Consider the following 13,185-nt stretch of genomic DNA (forward strand, 5'->3'; position numbering starts at 1 on the left):
CTGCATGGGTTTTCTCTGGGTGCTCTGGTTTCCTCCAACAGTTCAAAGGCATGAATTGGTGATCCTAAATTGGCCCTAGTGTGTGGTTGGGGTTTGTGTGTGGGTTTACCCTCCGATGGACTTGCACCCTGTCCAGGGTTTGTTTCTGCCTTGCTCCCTGTGATGACTGGGATAGGCTGCCACAACCCTGTTCAGGACTAGGCACTGTGCAAAAGTCTTACAGCACCAACGAAAATTACTTCTAAAGGTGATTCAGTGTTTGCAGTGTGTTTATGTCATTATTCTAAAAATGACATTTTTTGCAGATAAACTGCATTGTCCAAAGCTAGAGTATAATTAGTCAAAATGTTTATATTTCTCAGCAGTCATCATTCCATCAATTTTGACCAGATCCTCAACACTATTACCTGAAATGCCTCTCCAGATCATGATACAGCTGCCACTGGGCTTCAAAGAAACTACAGACTGGAATTAATGTACTTCTTTTATAATTTGGATTCATTACTCCATAATACTTTCTTGACATTAGTCAGCGCTCCCTGCTTTTTGTCTTTTTGTATCTCTTCTGTATACTGCCTTTTCTCAAGAATGGATTTTAGTTGCAACAGTCCTTACAAGACCATTTCTATTAATAAGTTTGGTATTTTTATAAGTTGAAGTTGTTTCTTCACAATCAGGGGTATCTAACCATATGAAACTGTGTTCTAAAATGAAGCATTTTTTTAATAAAGTGTACAAGGTCTTCTGGAGTCATGGTCAATTTTGACAGCAAGAGGTATAGGCAGGAACTAATTCTGGATAGGTTTGCAGTAAGTTGGAGGGCATGCTCACAACTGGTCAGCTGTGACATACCCAATAGAGCTGACAATATTCTTAGAACATTAGAGAAAGCCGGAGTCTCTAGAGAAATCCATGCATATTTGGAAAGAATGTGGACAGTAGATTCCATACACTCTATCCATGACTCAAGCTTGAAGATGTGGAGGTGCCACTCATTATATTCATGTGAGTTAATGATTTTAGAAAATACAGCAAAATCCAACTTTTCTATCTATCTATCTATCTATCTATCTATCTATCTATCTATCTATCTATCTATCTATCTATCTATCTATCTATAAACCAATAAGCAATAGGTTTAGGAAGTCATGCAAGAACTGAAAGAATAATTGATTATTTAATATATATGAAAAGCAGAGTAACTTGTTTACCTGTACAGCATATGAAATGGCCAGCCCTGCATAAGAGGGTGGTATCTGTCCATGCATGACAATGATGAATATGGAAACCAGGGTAATGATGAATATGCTAATGAGGTCCATGCGTAAAGCAAGCCAGCGCATTCCACAGGAGAACAGGTAGTGAGCTGCCATATTAGAGTCCAGTAGGTCCTGGTACCTGCCAAAAAGACCCACTTAGACAATATGACAAAATTCATTCTGAATTTAGCATCCCATTTAAAGGCATTTCTAAACTTTTCAGTTAATTACACACAATTTCTTCAAGCAAAACAACTATTGCATTTATTTTCTATATAAAGAAAAATACAGAGTGTAGATATTTTTTAATAAACAGTGCAATTACAATGCAAATTCCTTTGAATCCATCTCTGTATAAATCTCTGGACCAATCAAGAGTAACTCAGTACAGTATGTTCCTTCAAGCACACAGCAAACACCTTAAAATAAATAATATGCTTAGCATTTGCTGGTCCATGGTTTTATTTCAGGTAAAAACAAATCACTAAAAACAGTAGATGTAGTCATCAATAATTCTGTCACTTATACAGTGAAATATACAACTATCTGGTCAGTTAATCTATAATTCTAAAAAAACACTAAGGAGAATCTGACATGTGGCTGGAGCTCCAGAAAGAAAAGCCGTGGAAGATGTGTGTATATAGCACATAAACTGATGATTTATTATTTCTGCAAATATTAAAATGATTAGTCAATGAAAAGGCATAGACTAAATCATCCATACATTATCCAACCCGCTATATCCTAACTACAGGGTCACTGGGGTCTGCTGGAGCCAATCCCAGCCAACACAGGGCGCAAGGCAGGAAACAAACCCCGGGCAGGGTGCCAGCCCACCACAGGGCGCGCACACACACACACACACCAAGCACACACTAGGGACAATTTAGATTTGCCAATGCATCTAACCTGCATGTCTTTCGACTATGGGAGGAAACCCACGCAGACACGGGGAGAACATGCAAACTCCACGCAAGGAGGACCCGGGAAGCGAACCCAGGTATCCTACCTGCGAGGCAGCAGCACTATCCACTGCACAACCATGCTGCCCGCTTAAATCATGGCCCATAAATAATTTTTAGCATTGTTGTGTAGCTATATAGCTTCATTGAATAAGAAAATGAGAAACACCAAAAGTGGAAAATGTTCGACTTAAATTATTTAACTTCTTACTACATTCTTCACCACTCTTAAATATTTAGATATGCAATGAACCATTACATATGGATTAACCATAACTCAGCTCTAAACTTAACCAAAGTTTTAGGTTCTTCCTTAAACAGAAAATTTGGCCTATTCTAGTTTTAAGTAGAATTTGACACTATTTTCCTGATGAGTTATGGAGAATCGAATAACATCCTTTTAACCAAGTAAGATGACAACAAGCAAACAGGGTATTTTAAGATAGCACAAAAGATTTTATTAGCTATTTTTTATCCATATAATGCCATCAGGTGATCTGGAGTAAATGTTAAACCAAAACTATCAGACAAATAAGCTGTTTTTTTGCATTTGATTTGGGTGTAAGGCATTCCAAAAACAAAAACCTACTAAGACAGATGCTTTATAAAACCATTCTGAATACTGTATATATTTTGCATAACCATAATCAAAATCGATGCATTTAATATACCATTTTTAAAGAAATGGAATTATTGATATCTCTTGTTCTTATTAAAGCTAGGTCTCCATTGAAACCCATTTTATCTGGAATTTTATGATCTCTGTTCTCCATCAAAATGTAAGATAAAGTGTTTTTCTCAGCCATCACTAAAACCAACTCAGGGTGTAAACATATCAGTTTTTTGGTGGAGGAGGATTTCTCTAACTGAAGCAAATTGTGGTTACACAAATGAATGCAAAGTGCATCTTGTTGGTAGTTAATTTCTATTCATTATCTGAGATTCAAATTAAAAGGTTTCATTCCTGGGTCATCTAGGAGTGTACCCTCTCAGATAATCTGGAAAAGCTTGCAAGTGTTGCCTATATTTTCATCATTACTCAATAGTACAGTATAAACCAGGCATATAAACACAAGATGAAGACAGTCTGGCAGATGTCTTAGAACATTTTCCTACTTGCATACAGTAAAACTAGTGTATTGCTGAGATGTTGTATTTGAGATATAATTGTTCAAAGAATGCAAACCTATTGTCGAATATATATTGTCTGTATTGGTCTAAATACCAAGTAACTTCAATGAGTTAAACACTGTGTAGGTTAAGGATGGCTGCATTGACAGTGTACAAGGCACAAAGGAAAGATCTGGCAGGTGATAAAAAGATATTATAAACTGATACTGTAAACCAAGTTGTCAAACCTGGAAAGTCCAAAAGATTGTTACACTAAAACTGATAAAGTGCTAGCCAAACACAAAGTAAAAAAGTATGAAAATTCCTGGCTTCCTTGAAATATTGTCACACTAGTTATTGCATGCAAAGTTTTTTTAATCTTCTATTTTCTAGATACCATGGATTTATTTTTACCATTGGATTTATCTTTGCCACTCTTGTCTAATGCTGTGACTGGTATAGCACATGGGTGACATCTTTTGACAATCTTATTCACTGTAGCTTTGTAACTCCTTCACCATTATCACAAGTCTCTTGGTGGCCTCCATCACTAATCTTCTTCTTGCACAATCAATCAGTTTATTTTGGATAGTTTGCTTTAGGTAGAGTGACAGCAGTGCCATACTCTAATTCTGTGACTTCAAAATATAAAACGGCTGCAACAGTGATTTCGGTGTGTCATATTAAAAGGATGCATACTATTGCAGTCACGTATTTTATCTATACAGTATTTGTAATTCATTTAAACCACTTTGAAGAGATCTGTTTTTAATTTTGCATTAAGGAGTATTTTTCTTTTGATCAATGACAAAAAAGACTATATTAAATTTATAGTCAATCAATGTTGTATAACAATAAAATGTGGAGAATTCCAAGAGGGTGAATACCTTTTATAAGTACAGTTTAAATGCAAGCAGTCACAGGTCACATGACATGTACAGCACGTGCCTAGTAGCTACACTGCACTATAGAAAATGGCAGCCAAAATCTCTAAAAAATGATTTTGTGATCAGGATATGGGTTTTCTGTAATCAGAGTTAAATGCCAAGTGTTGGGGAAATTAGCAAAAGTTCAAAAAATAAAATAAGTAAACTTGGTCAAAAATGAAGGGCACAAAATGTTTTCAAAGAACAAAATAAAGCTTCTAAACTTGGTTTAAATCCCTTTCTCTACCTTTCTATGAACATTTTAAGATTTTATTTTAAGAATTGAATCCAAAAGTCTGGACACATGGCAATGCATGCCACCATTTTAAACAGCAGTGAAGCGATAAAATCGTAGTCACATCCTGCAGCACGGCCATGTGAGCGGCAATGGGAGTCATTTATCTATACAGTATTACTAAACGAAGGTTGTATATATATGCACTGATGCCAGACGAACTGAAAGCGCACGCGCACTGCGCCTCAACGGCCCAGAGTCAAACCCAGCGGCTTCCCAGAGTCAGTAGGTGGCGTCCAAACAACACAACACGACCTTTAAACTAAACTTGAGGTAAAGCGTGCACGCCAGGTTGTATATATGCACAGATGCCAGAGGCCACAAGCAGGCCGTACACACTACCAACGCCGCATATACCACCTTCGTTTAGTAATGTAGCCCTCCAAGCCCGGATCAGTCGCCGTCAGCAAATGACTTCTAGCTAACGACACGGCCATAGAAAAACCAAAACGAGACCGCAGGGATATAAACAATGGACGCAGGCTCCTACAACGCGCTTCTGAAACACCAGAACCAGATAAGTCACGGCTCCAAAAAGAAACCGCTTTACTACAAATATGTTTATTTAATTAAATGAAAACATTCCCAGGACGCACCCACCCTCCATGATTTTTCTTCCCTCCAAATATCGGAGGGAACAGAAAGTGATTGCCATTCTTGGATTTGCGATTTTTTCAAGAATCGCGGGTTTGCTGGTATTATAGAATATACAGGCAAGGTTGAGCAAAGCAATCTGGGAGGTGAAAGTGGAAGATGGAAAAACTAAGCGAAAGACTGTAACCAGGAAGACTACTTCTGCAAATTCTGGGAAAGTGCCCCCTAAATGACCATTAGTTAATATCTTATTTGATATTTTCCATTACAAAAAAACTGCGGTGGGCTAGCGCCCTGCCTGGCGTTTGTTTCCTGCCTTGCGCCCTGTGTGTCCAGCAGACCCCGTAGTTGGGATATAGCGGGTTGGATAATGGATGGATGGATTACAAAAAAAATGAATTTTTAGGTAAGTATAACTCACAGAGATGTGTACTGGTATTAGACAATCAAAGGAAAGTGAAGCAAGTTTAATCTAACATGAATGAATCTCAGCTGGGACAAATCTTGCAGCGTTTTGTCCTATAGCTGCAAGTTTACTGGGTTGATTTCAGTCACTAAATTACTGTGTGAACCTAAAAAAAGCCACTAAACTTGTCAGTTTAAAGTGATTGTAATAATTATCCTCTGGAGAGGTGCAATATAAATAAAACAATGTTTGATTTCTGAAAAAATATGAATTATAGAAATGCATTTCTCAATAATGGTTTTATATTGTGATCTTTAATGAGGCAGTATAATTCAATGGACTAATCCTATCCTGAGCCTAATTTAAGTCTGTTATTTGTTTAATTTTTTTATATACACATCCTATTTAGTTGTACCTTAATGAATACTGCTTTAGCATGCAGAAATTGTACAATTCAATGTTCTTAATTTTAAAGTGTACAGATGCTGTTATCACTCAGCTAATAATAATAATAATAATAATAAACCTGCTTAAAGTTCCAGTTTGGCTCAGTAAGGACCTACTGACCCACTTATATGGGCATGATAAATATTGATTAACATCCATTCAATGAAATATGAACTGAAATGAAAATATGCCACTTAATGTAAATCTTTAAATGATAAAGACTGTGTGTTTAAATCTTGAGGAACTCATTCTTGACAGGATTAAATGTTTTTTTTTCATCATTTTTTACTAACCTGTCCTGGAATTCCTTCTCTTTTCCATAAGCTTTAATAGTGTCGAGTCCTTGTAGACTACAAGTTACAAGAGAGACTAAAGGAGACAAGCTGATGTTATCCAGTCGTTTAACTTCTCGGATCATCACTCTAGTGGGAGAAAAAAGCAAAAGAGAAATCAGAACATTATGCATAATGAATATACACAGTATATATTTGGTTTTACATATAATATAAATCCAAAACAGATAAAGGATATTTTGTATGTTTGACTTAATGTGGTATTTTATACCTTTCCATTCTATATCTGCTCCAGAAAGGAATATATTTTATTTCTGTATGAAATCACAAGAAAAATGTAAACCTTCAAAGGGTTCTGTCTCAACTGATTCTTCTGTGATAGTACTGTATACAGGCAGACATTTTGAAAACATTGGATTAAGGAATAAAAATAAAACCTGTGCATTTTATTGGAAGTTCTTTGTTTCCTGCTTTGCCTTTAATGAAATTATGAAACTTAATAAGCAAGTTTTTTTCATTTATGCATCACCCACAAAGCTGGTGAATGTATCATCCAGTATAATAGACAAGAAATACCCAGAATGTTTTAACCTCCCATCAGACACCTCAAACATATAATTTATTTGGCAACATCTTGCATTTATGCTGAATTAAAAAGCTGTCATTCTTCAAAGTGTTTTATTCTTTGTCCTGTAGTAGTAGGGTGTTGTACCGTATTAGCCATTATGGATGAAATGAGAAGTCAAGCAAAGTGACACCTTTTATTGGCTAACTAAAAAATGACATCTTGCCTGAAAAAAGGGTCTGAGTTGCCTCGTAATCTTTTTAGTTATCCAATAAAATATGTCATTTTGCTTGACTTCTCATTTTATTCTTTGTCCTGTAGGTCAACTTCCTGTCAATTCTCTGCCCATCTGTAATTAACTTACTTCACTTAAAAAGTTTGGTTGATTTGTTTTTTCTCTGCATTCTCTGCTGAGACATACTCTAGCATCTTGAAACTCAGATCAGGATAATGGAATCAGAAAGTGTTTGGATGGATGGATGTTTAATTGCCTGAGGAAAATAAGTGTGTGTTGATGTACTTTGCGTGCTTTTCATTCTCTCAAGGAATGTATGTTGAATAACACAGAACAGAATACAAGAGTGATCTTGCATAATAACTTTATTTTACAGATTGAGGATAGAGTCTTTATAAAAGGGTGTAACAGATTATGACTTTGATGACAGAAATATGTTGACATCGTGTGGTGCTTTCTTTCTGACAATATGCTTTTCTCACTTCTCCCCACATCCTCTGCAGAAACTTAAGCGTCTGTAAAACCTGTTGAGCACCGAATGGATAATCTGCCTTCTCATTTATTCTCTGTGGGTAGCTACAGTTCATTAAACTTGGTACTCGAGTAATGGCAGTGAGATCAATTACTATTTCAAAGTTCCCAAAAGGCATCCACTTTCTGGTAAGCAGGCAAATGCACTCATCCATCACTACTGTATCTTCTTTTTTTCTGATAAATACATTAGAAAATGTAACATTGTTTACTCCTGGGTCTTCACATCAGTAATTTGCTAATATACATAATTTCTTCAGAAACTAAAATGGAGAAGAATACATGCATTTTTCACATATGTAAAAGAGTAACAATGAACAAGTGAGACGCTACCTCATGGAGGAAGACATTCTGCAAGATCATGTTAAAACTACATCATTCAGATAAAAACACAAACAAGTAAATTATATTTTACTCAGATAAACATAACACCTTATGCAATGCAAGTCCTCTGCCCTTCAGGATTATATCTGCTCATTCAATGTTAGGCTTCTGTGTGTCAAAGAGATCACGTGGTTGCATGTTCATGCCTAATTCAATACAGTGCCTATAAACTGTTGACTTTCAACTAATACACATTTGACTTTTTTGACACTAATCAGCCGAAAAAAGACTTTCCTAATGTCAAAGTGAAAACAGATGTCTGCCATGTGGTCTAAATGAGCTACAAATATAAAACACATAATAATTTATCACATAAATATACACCTGATTTAAGTCGGTATTTAGTAGATGCAATTTTGACAGCCATGATTGCGTCTGGACAGGACTCCATCGGCTTTGTTCATCTGGACACTGCAGTTTTTCCCCATTTTTCTCTGCAAAATTGCTCAAGCTCTGTCAGGTTACATGGAGAATATGAGTGAGCCATATTTTTCAAGACAAGCCACAGATTCACAATTGGATTGACATCTGGACTTTGAATCACCCACTCCTGTACATTAACATTATTGTTTATAAGCCATTCCTGTGCAGCTTTGACTTTATACTTGAGGTTGTTGTCTTACTGGAAAACAGATCGCCCAAGGTGCAGGTTTCCTGCAGGCTGCATTAGGTTTTCCTCCAAGAGTTCCCTGTATTTTGCTGCATTCATTTCCCCCTCTACTCTTAAAAGCCTTTACAGGCCTGTAGCCAAGAAGCAGGCCCACAGCAGGATGCTACAATCGCCATGCTTCATGGTAGGACAGATATGCTTCTGATAATGTGTGTGTTCAAGCATTGTTTTTAATCTGAGAACCAAAAAGCCTCCTGGCAAACTCTAACTGAGAAGCCATGTGCATTTTTTTAGTTTTTAGTTGGGCTACAGTAGTTGTTTGTGCGGTACAAGCCATTGTAGCTTGATTTAACTGAACAACAAAGGCCTATTCATGTATATATTTTGTGTCCATTCCCTGAATTGTGCTTTTTAACCATCCTTTTGACAGAGTTGCTTTGAGTGTTCTTTTATTTTCATTGTGTAGGTTCATTCACCTCGTACTGACTCACCACAATTTGGACCTTCTAGATAGGGTGCATTTATGACTATAATCATTTGAAACTCCAGACAAGAAATCTCCATTGAGATAATTATATGATGTCTGAAATCATTTGGCTGCATAAAGCAGAGGAGACTGCGTGGGGACCTAATCCAGGTATTTAAAATCCTCCAAGGCACTGATAACGTAGATCCAGTAACATTCTTTCAGCTTAAGGGTGAGTCACGTACTTGAGGACATCAGTTGAAATTAAGGGGAAAGTGTATTTAGGACTGAAGCCAGGAAGCATTTCTTTACACAAAAAATTGTGGGGCCATGGAACAAACTACTAAGACATGTAGTTGAGGGCAGAAACTCTGAGAAGATTTAAGAATATTCTGGATGTGATACTGGAACAGCTTAGCTATTAGCTAAATAAATGACTTGATGGACTGAATGGTCTCCTCTTGTTTGTCTGCTTTCTTGAGCTCATATGTTCTTATCATTGATGATATTAGGTGTGTCATAGTAAAGGGGGTGACTATTTATACATTCAGTTATTTTGTGTTTTATACTTTTAATTCGTTTAGACCACTTTGCAGAGATCTGTTTTCACTTTGACATTTCAGAGTCTTTGCTGTTGATCAGGGTCACACAGACCAAATGAAATTCACTGTAATTCATAGTTGTATAAAAATAAAATGCTAATACTTTTTATAGACACTGTTTTATTCACCCACCCTTTCATTGTTTAAACCCATTTAATCCAGTTACAGGGTCACACAGAATAAAGTGCTTCCCAGCAACATTGCATGTGAGGCCGGAACAAACCTTGGGGTGTGTGGCTGGTCCATCTTTTAAAAAATGTACAGTATTAGTAAGCCAGCAACAACATAACAACTACTTGTATAAATATGTTTTTGTAAACTCAAATCATCCTTTTCTTATAATTAATTTATAAAACATCTCATATCAACCAACATAACTGAAAGCAACAATGGTCACGGTAAACTGAACGGCTGTGTTACTGTTTTGATAGAATTTTACAGATATCCAAATAAACACCATTTTCCTCTCTCCGTTCTATTATCAAAGTTTTAGAAGGGAGTCTAATGTTTATCTCATTATCCTCAATGTATTCCATAAAATTTGGAACTGGACTAGAAATACTCAAACAAATGTCACATTTAATTATTAAGCAGCTATATCACATCTGATTAAAATGAAAAGTTTGCACCTTTCATAATTATCTCTTTCACATCTGACTGTTGACATGGCAGATATGCAATGATGTAAAATTGTGCTGCTGTTGCAGCCAGCCCCATGTGTTTCAGCTTCTGTGTTACAGCGTAACAGTAGTGAGACAGTTGTTGTAGTCAATCACTTAAACTGAAGGAGAATATCTTCAGCTCACTTGTTGAGACCAAGTAGATAACATCTGTTGTTTGATACATTTTAATATATGATTATTCCGATTCCTTTTTTGGGCCTTTATGTTAGGTCCATTGAACAGATGCTTTTATATTTATAATTTAAAAATGTAATTTGTACTTTGCCTGTATATTTGTGTACAGTAATTCTCGAAAATGACTTAAGGACTTCTTAGATTTTGTATTGTGCATTTATATACAGTTAGATCCATAAGTATTGGGGAAGTGATACAATTTTCATAATTTTGTCTCTATACACCATCACTATAGATTTCAAATGAAGAAATAATTATGTGACTGAAGTGTAGGCTTTCAGCATTAATTCAAAGGGTTTGGCAGAAATATCGTATGATCATTTAAGGAATGACAGACATTTTTATACATGGTCTCCATAATTTCAGGGGCTCAAAAGTATTTGTACAATTGACTGACAAGCTGTTCCATAGCCAGGTGTGAGCCGGTCCTTCATATTTCATTAACTGTTAAGCAGGTAGAAGGTCTGGAGTTGGTTCTAAGTGTGTTTGCATTTGGAAGCTGTCTCTGTTATCTCTCAATATGACGTCCAAAGAGCTGTCCATGCAAGTAAAAACAGACCACCATTAGGCTGAGAAAACAAGACAAACCCATCCAAAAGATAGCAGAAACACCAGGAGCGTCAAATCAACCATCTGGTACATTCTTAAAGAGAAGGAACACACTGGTGAATTCAGCAACACCAGAAAGCCTGGACAACTATGGAAGCCAAATGCGCAAGATGATCAGAATTCTTTTCTTAGTGAAGAAAAACACATTCCCGACATTTAGCCAAACCAAGAACACTCTCTGGGAGGTAAGCCCATCATTGCCAAAGTTTACTGTCAAGAGAAGACTTCATGAAAGTAAATACAGAAGGTTTATCACAAGTTGCAAACTATAACCCTTAAGCATAGGAAGGACAGATTAGACTTTGCCAGAAAATATATAAAAAAAAGACAGTCCAGTTTTAAAAGCAGTTTTTTTTGGACAAATAAAATTAAGATCAATATGTACCAGAATGATAGACAGAGAAGAATTTGGAGAAGAGAAGGAACAGCTCATGATCTGTAGCATACCAGATCATGTTTAAAACATGGTGTAGGCAGTGTTGTGGTATGGACATGCGTGACTGCCAATGGAAGTGGGTCATTGGTGTTTACTGATGGTATGACTGCTGGCAAAAGCTGTAGGACAAATTCTGAAAAACTGATAGGACGACACTTCACAATACAGGTGGACAATGTGCCAAAACATACTGTGACAGCAAACCAAGTGCTTTTCAAGGAAAAGAAGTTTAATATTCGTCAATGACCAAGTTAATCAACTGACCTCACCCCAATTGGACATTTCAATTGCTGAAGACAAAACTGAAGGCAGAAAGTCATATGAACAAGCAACACTTGAAGACAGCTGCAGTAAAGGCCTGGTAAAGCATCAGTAAGGTGAAAACCCAGCACTTGGAGAAGGTCATGGGTTGCAAACTTTTTTGACGGCAAAGGATTTTCAACCAAATATTGAAAATAATACAGTAGTTATATTCATGATTATGTTAATTTGTCCAAATACTTTTGAGCCCTTGAAAATGGGGGGACCATTACTGTATATATTTGTCAAACATAGGCAATAGTATATACTAGGCTCACCAGCCTTTTAAGGCGATCGACTTTTAAGTTGACCACTTCTTAAGGCAATTCAATATGTAGATCAATTTGATATTTTATACAAACTCATTAATTTGGTTATATTGCATTTAAGCGGTATTACTTTAATACTCGTAGTTTCTGTTATTTTTGTGATGAAATTTAAACTTTTTTTCTATATTGAGGTTGCCCTTTTGAACTCCCCTGATATTTACTACGCGGTGAGGCATTTGTACTCCATCAACATTAATTATTTCCAGAGACATAATTTTGTCTATTTTTCCTGCGCATCGCGCACAAAAGCAAGGGAACGATGGGAGCACCAGAACTCTGCTCACATCATGTCGTTTCGTACCGCAAGCTGCAAGTAGTAAGTCTGTGATAAGCGGAATACCACTACGCTTTGCACTCACAGGACGGAAGGACAAGCCCGACTGCTTTTATATAGTAAGAAAGAAGAAGAAGATATCGCACAGTCTGGAGTAGAAAATCATCTTTTATCTGGAAAAATGAAACTACAAATCCCATCGTGCATTGCAAAATGGACAGGGCGTGTGTGAAACTCCGCACCTGTGTAGCACTCATGTATAGGTTTAATTATTTTCATATTTGTAACTTTGTTAAATAATCAATATTAGCCTTCACTTTTGAAAAATAATCTTTTAGTAAAATTACACAAATGTGCAGAGCCTCTGTGTATTTAGTCAAATATTTTTAAGTATATGTAAGACCCGAAGATTAAATCTGCTTTTTGGTTACCTGAATATTTTATTAATAGGGTAAAGGAAAATGCCAACTGGTACCAAGGACACAAGGAACCATGGAAAGACAGCACTGATTGTTCCAAGGAAAAACACAAGAAGACTGATATTCTGAAGAAGTAACTCGGCCTGCATAGCCAGCTTCACATCCACTGTGGAGAGCACAAAGAACAGGAAAAAATATGTTATCAGTACATAGTATGTGCTAACAAAATAAAAAAAAAATATCAAATTGTCAAAATATATTTTATACCATTTTTTA

The 13,185-nt window shown here is 36.3% G+C and overlaps 1 protein-coding gene across 4 annotated transcripts in view; it reads right to left on the minus strand.

Moving 5' to 3' along the window:
* LOC120537216 (multidrug resistance-associated protein 5-like) overlaps positions 1-13,185 on the minus strand; it is a 163,805-nt gene that overhangs the window by 17,727 nt on the left and 132,893 nt on the right. For all 4 annotated transcript variants that reach the window (XM_039765980.1, XM_039765978.1, XM_039765979.1 and 1 more), the window contains 3 exons: positions 12,922-13,075; positions 6,293-6,421; positions 1,212-1,398 (listed from right to left, as the gene is read on the minus strand). In XM_039765980.1, the coding sequence (XP_039621914.1) occupies positions 1,212-1,398; positions 6,293-6,421; positions 12,922-13,075 (470 nt within the window). The remainder of the gene's footprint in view (positions 1-1,211; positions 1,399-6,292; positions 6,422-12,921; positions 13,076-13,185) is intronic.

Source organism: Polypterus senegalus, chromosome 10, assembly GCF_016835505.1.
Source record: "Polypterus senegalus isolate Bchr_013 chromosome 10, ASM1683550v1, whole genome shotgun sequence".
In the NCBI taxonomy this organism is placed as follows: domain Eukaryota; kingdom Metazoa; phylum Chordata; class Cladistia; order Polypteriformes; family Polypteridae; genus Polypterus; species Polypterus senegalus.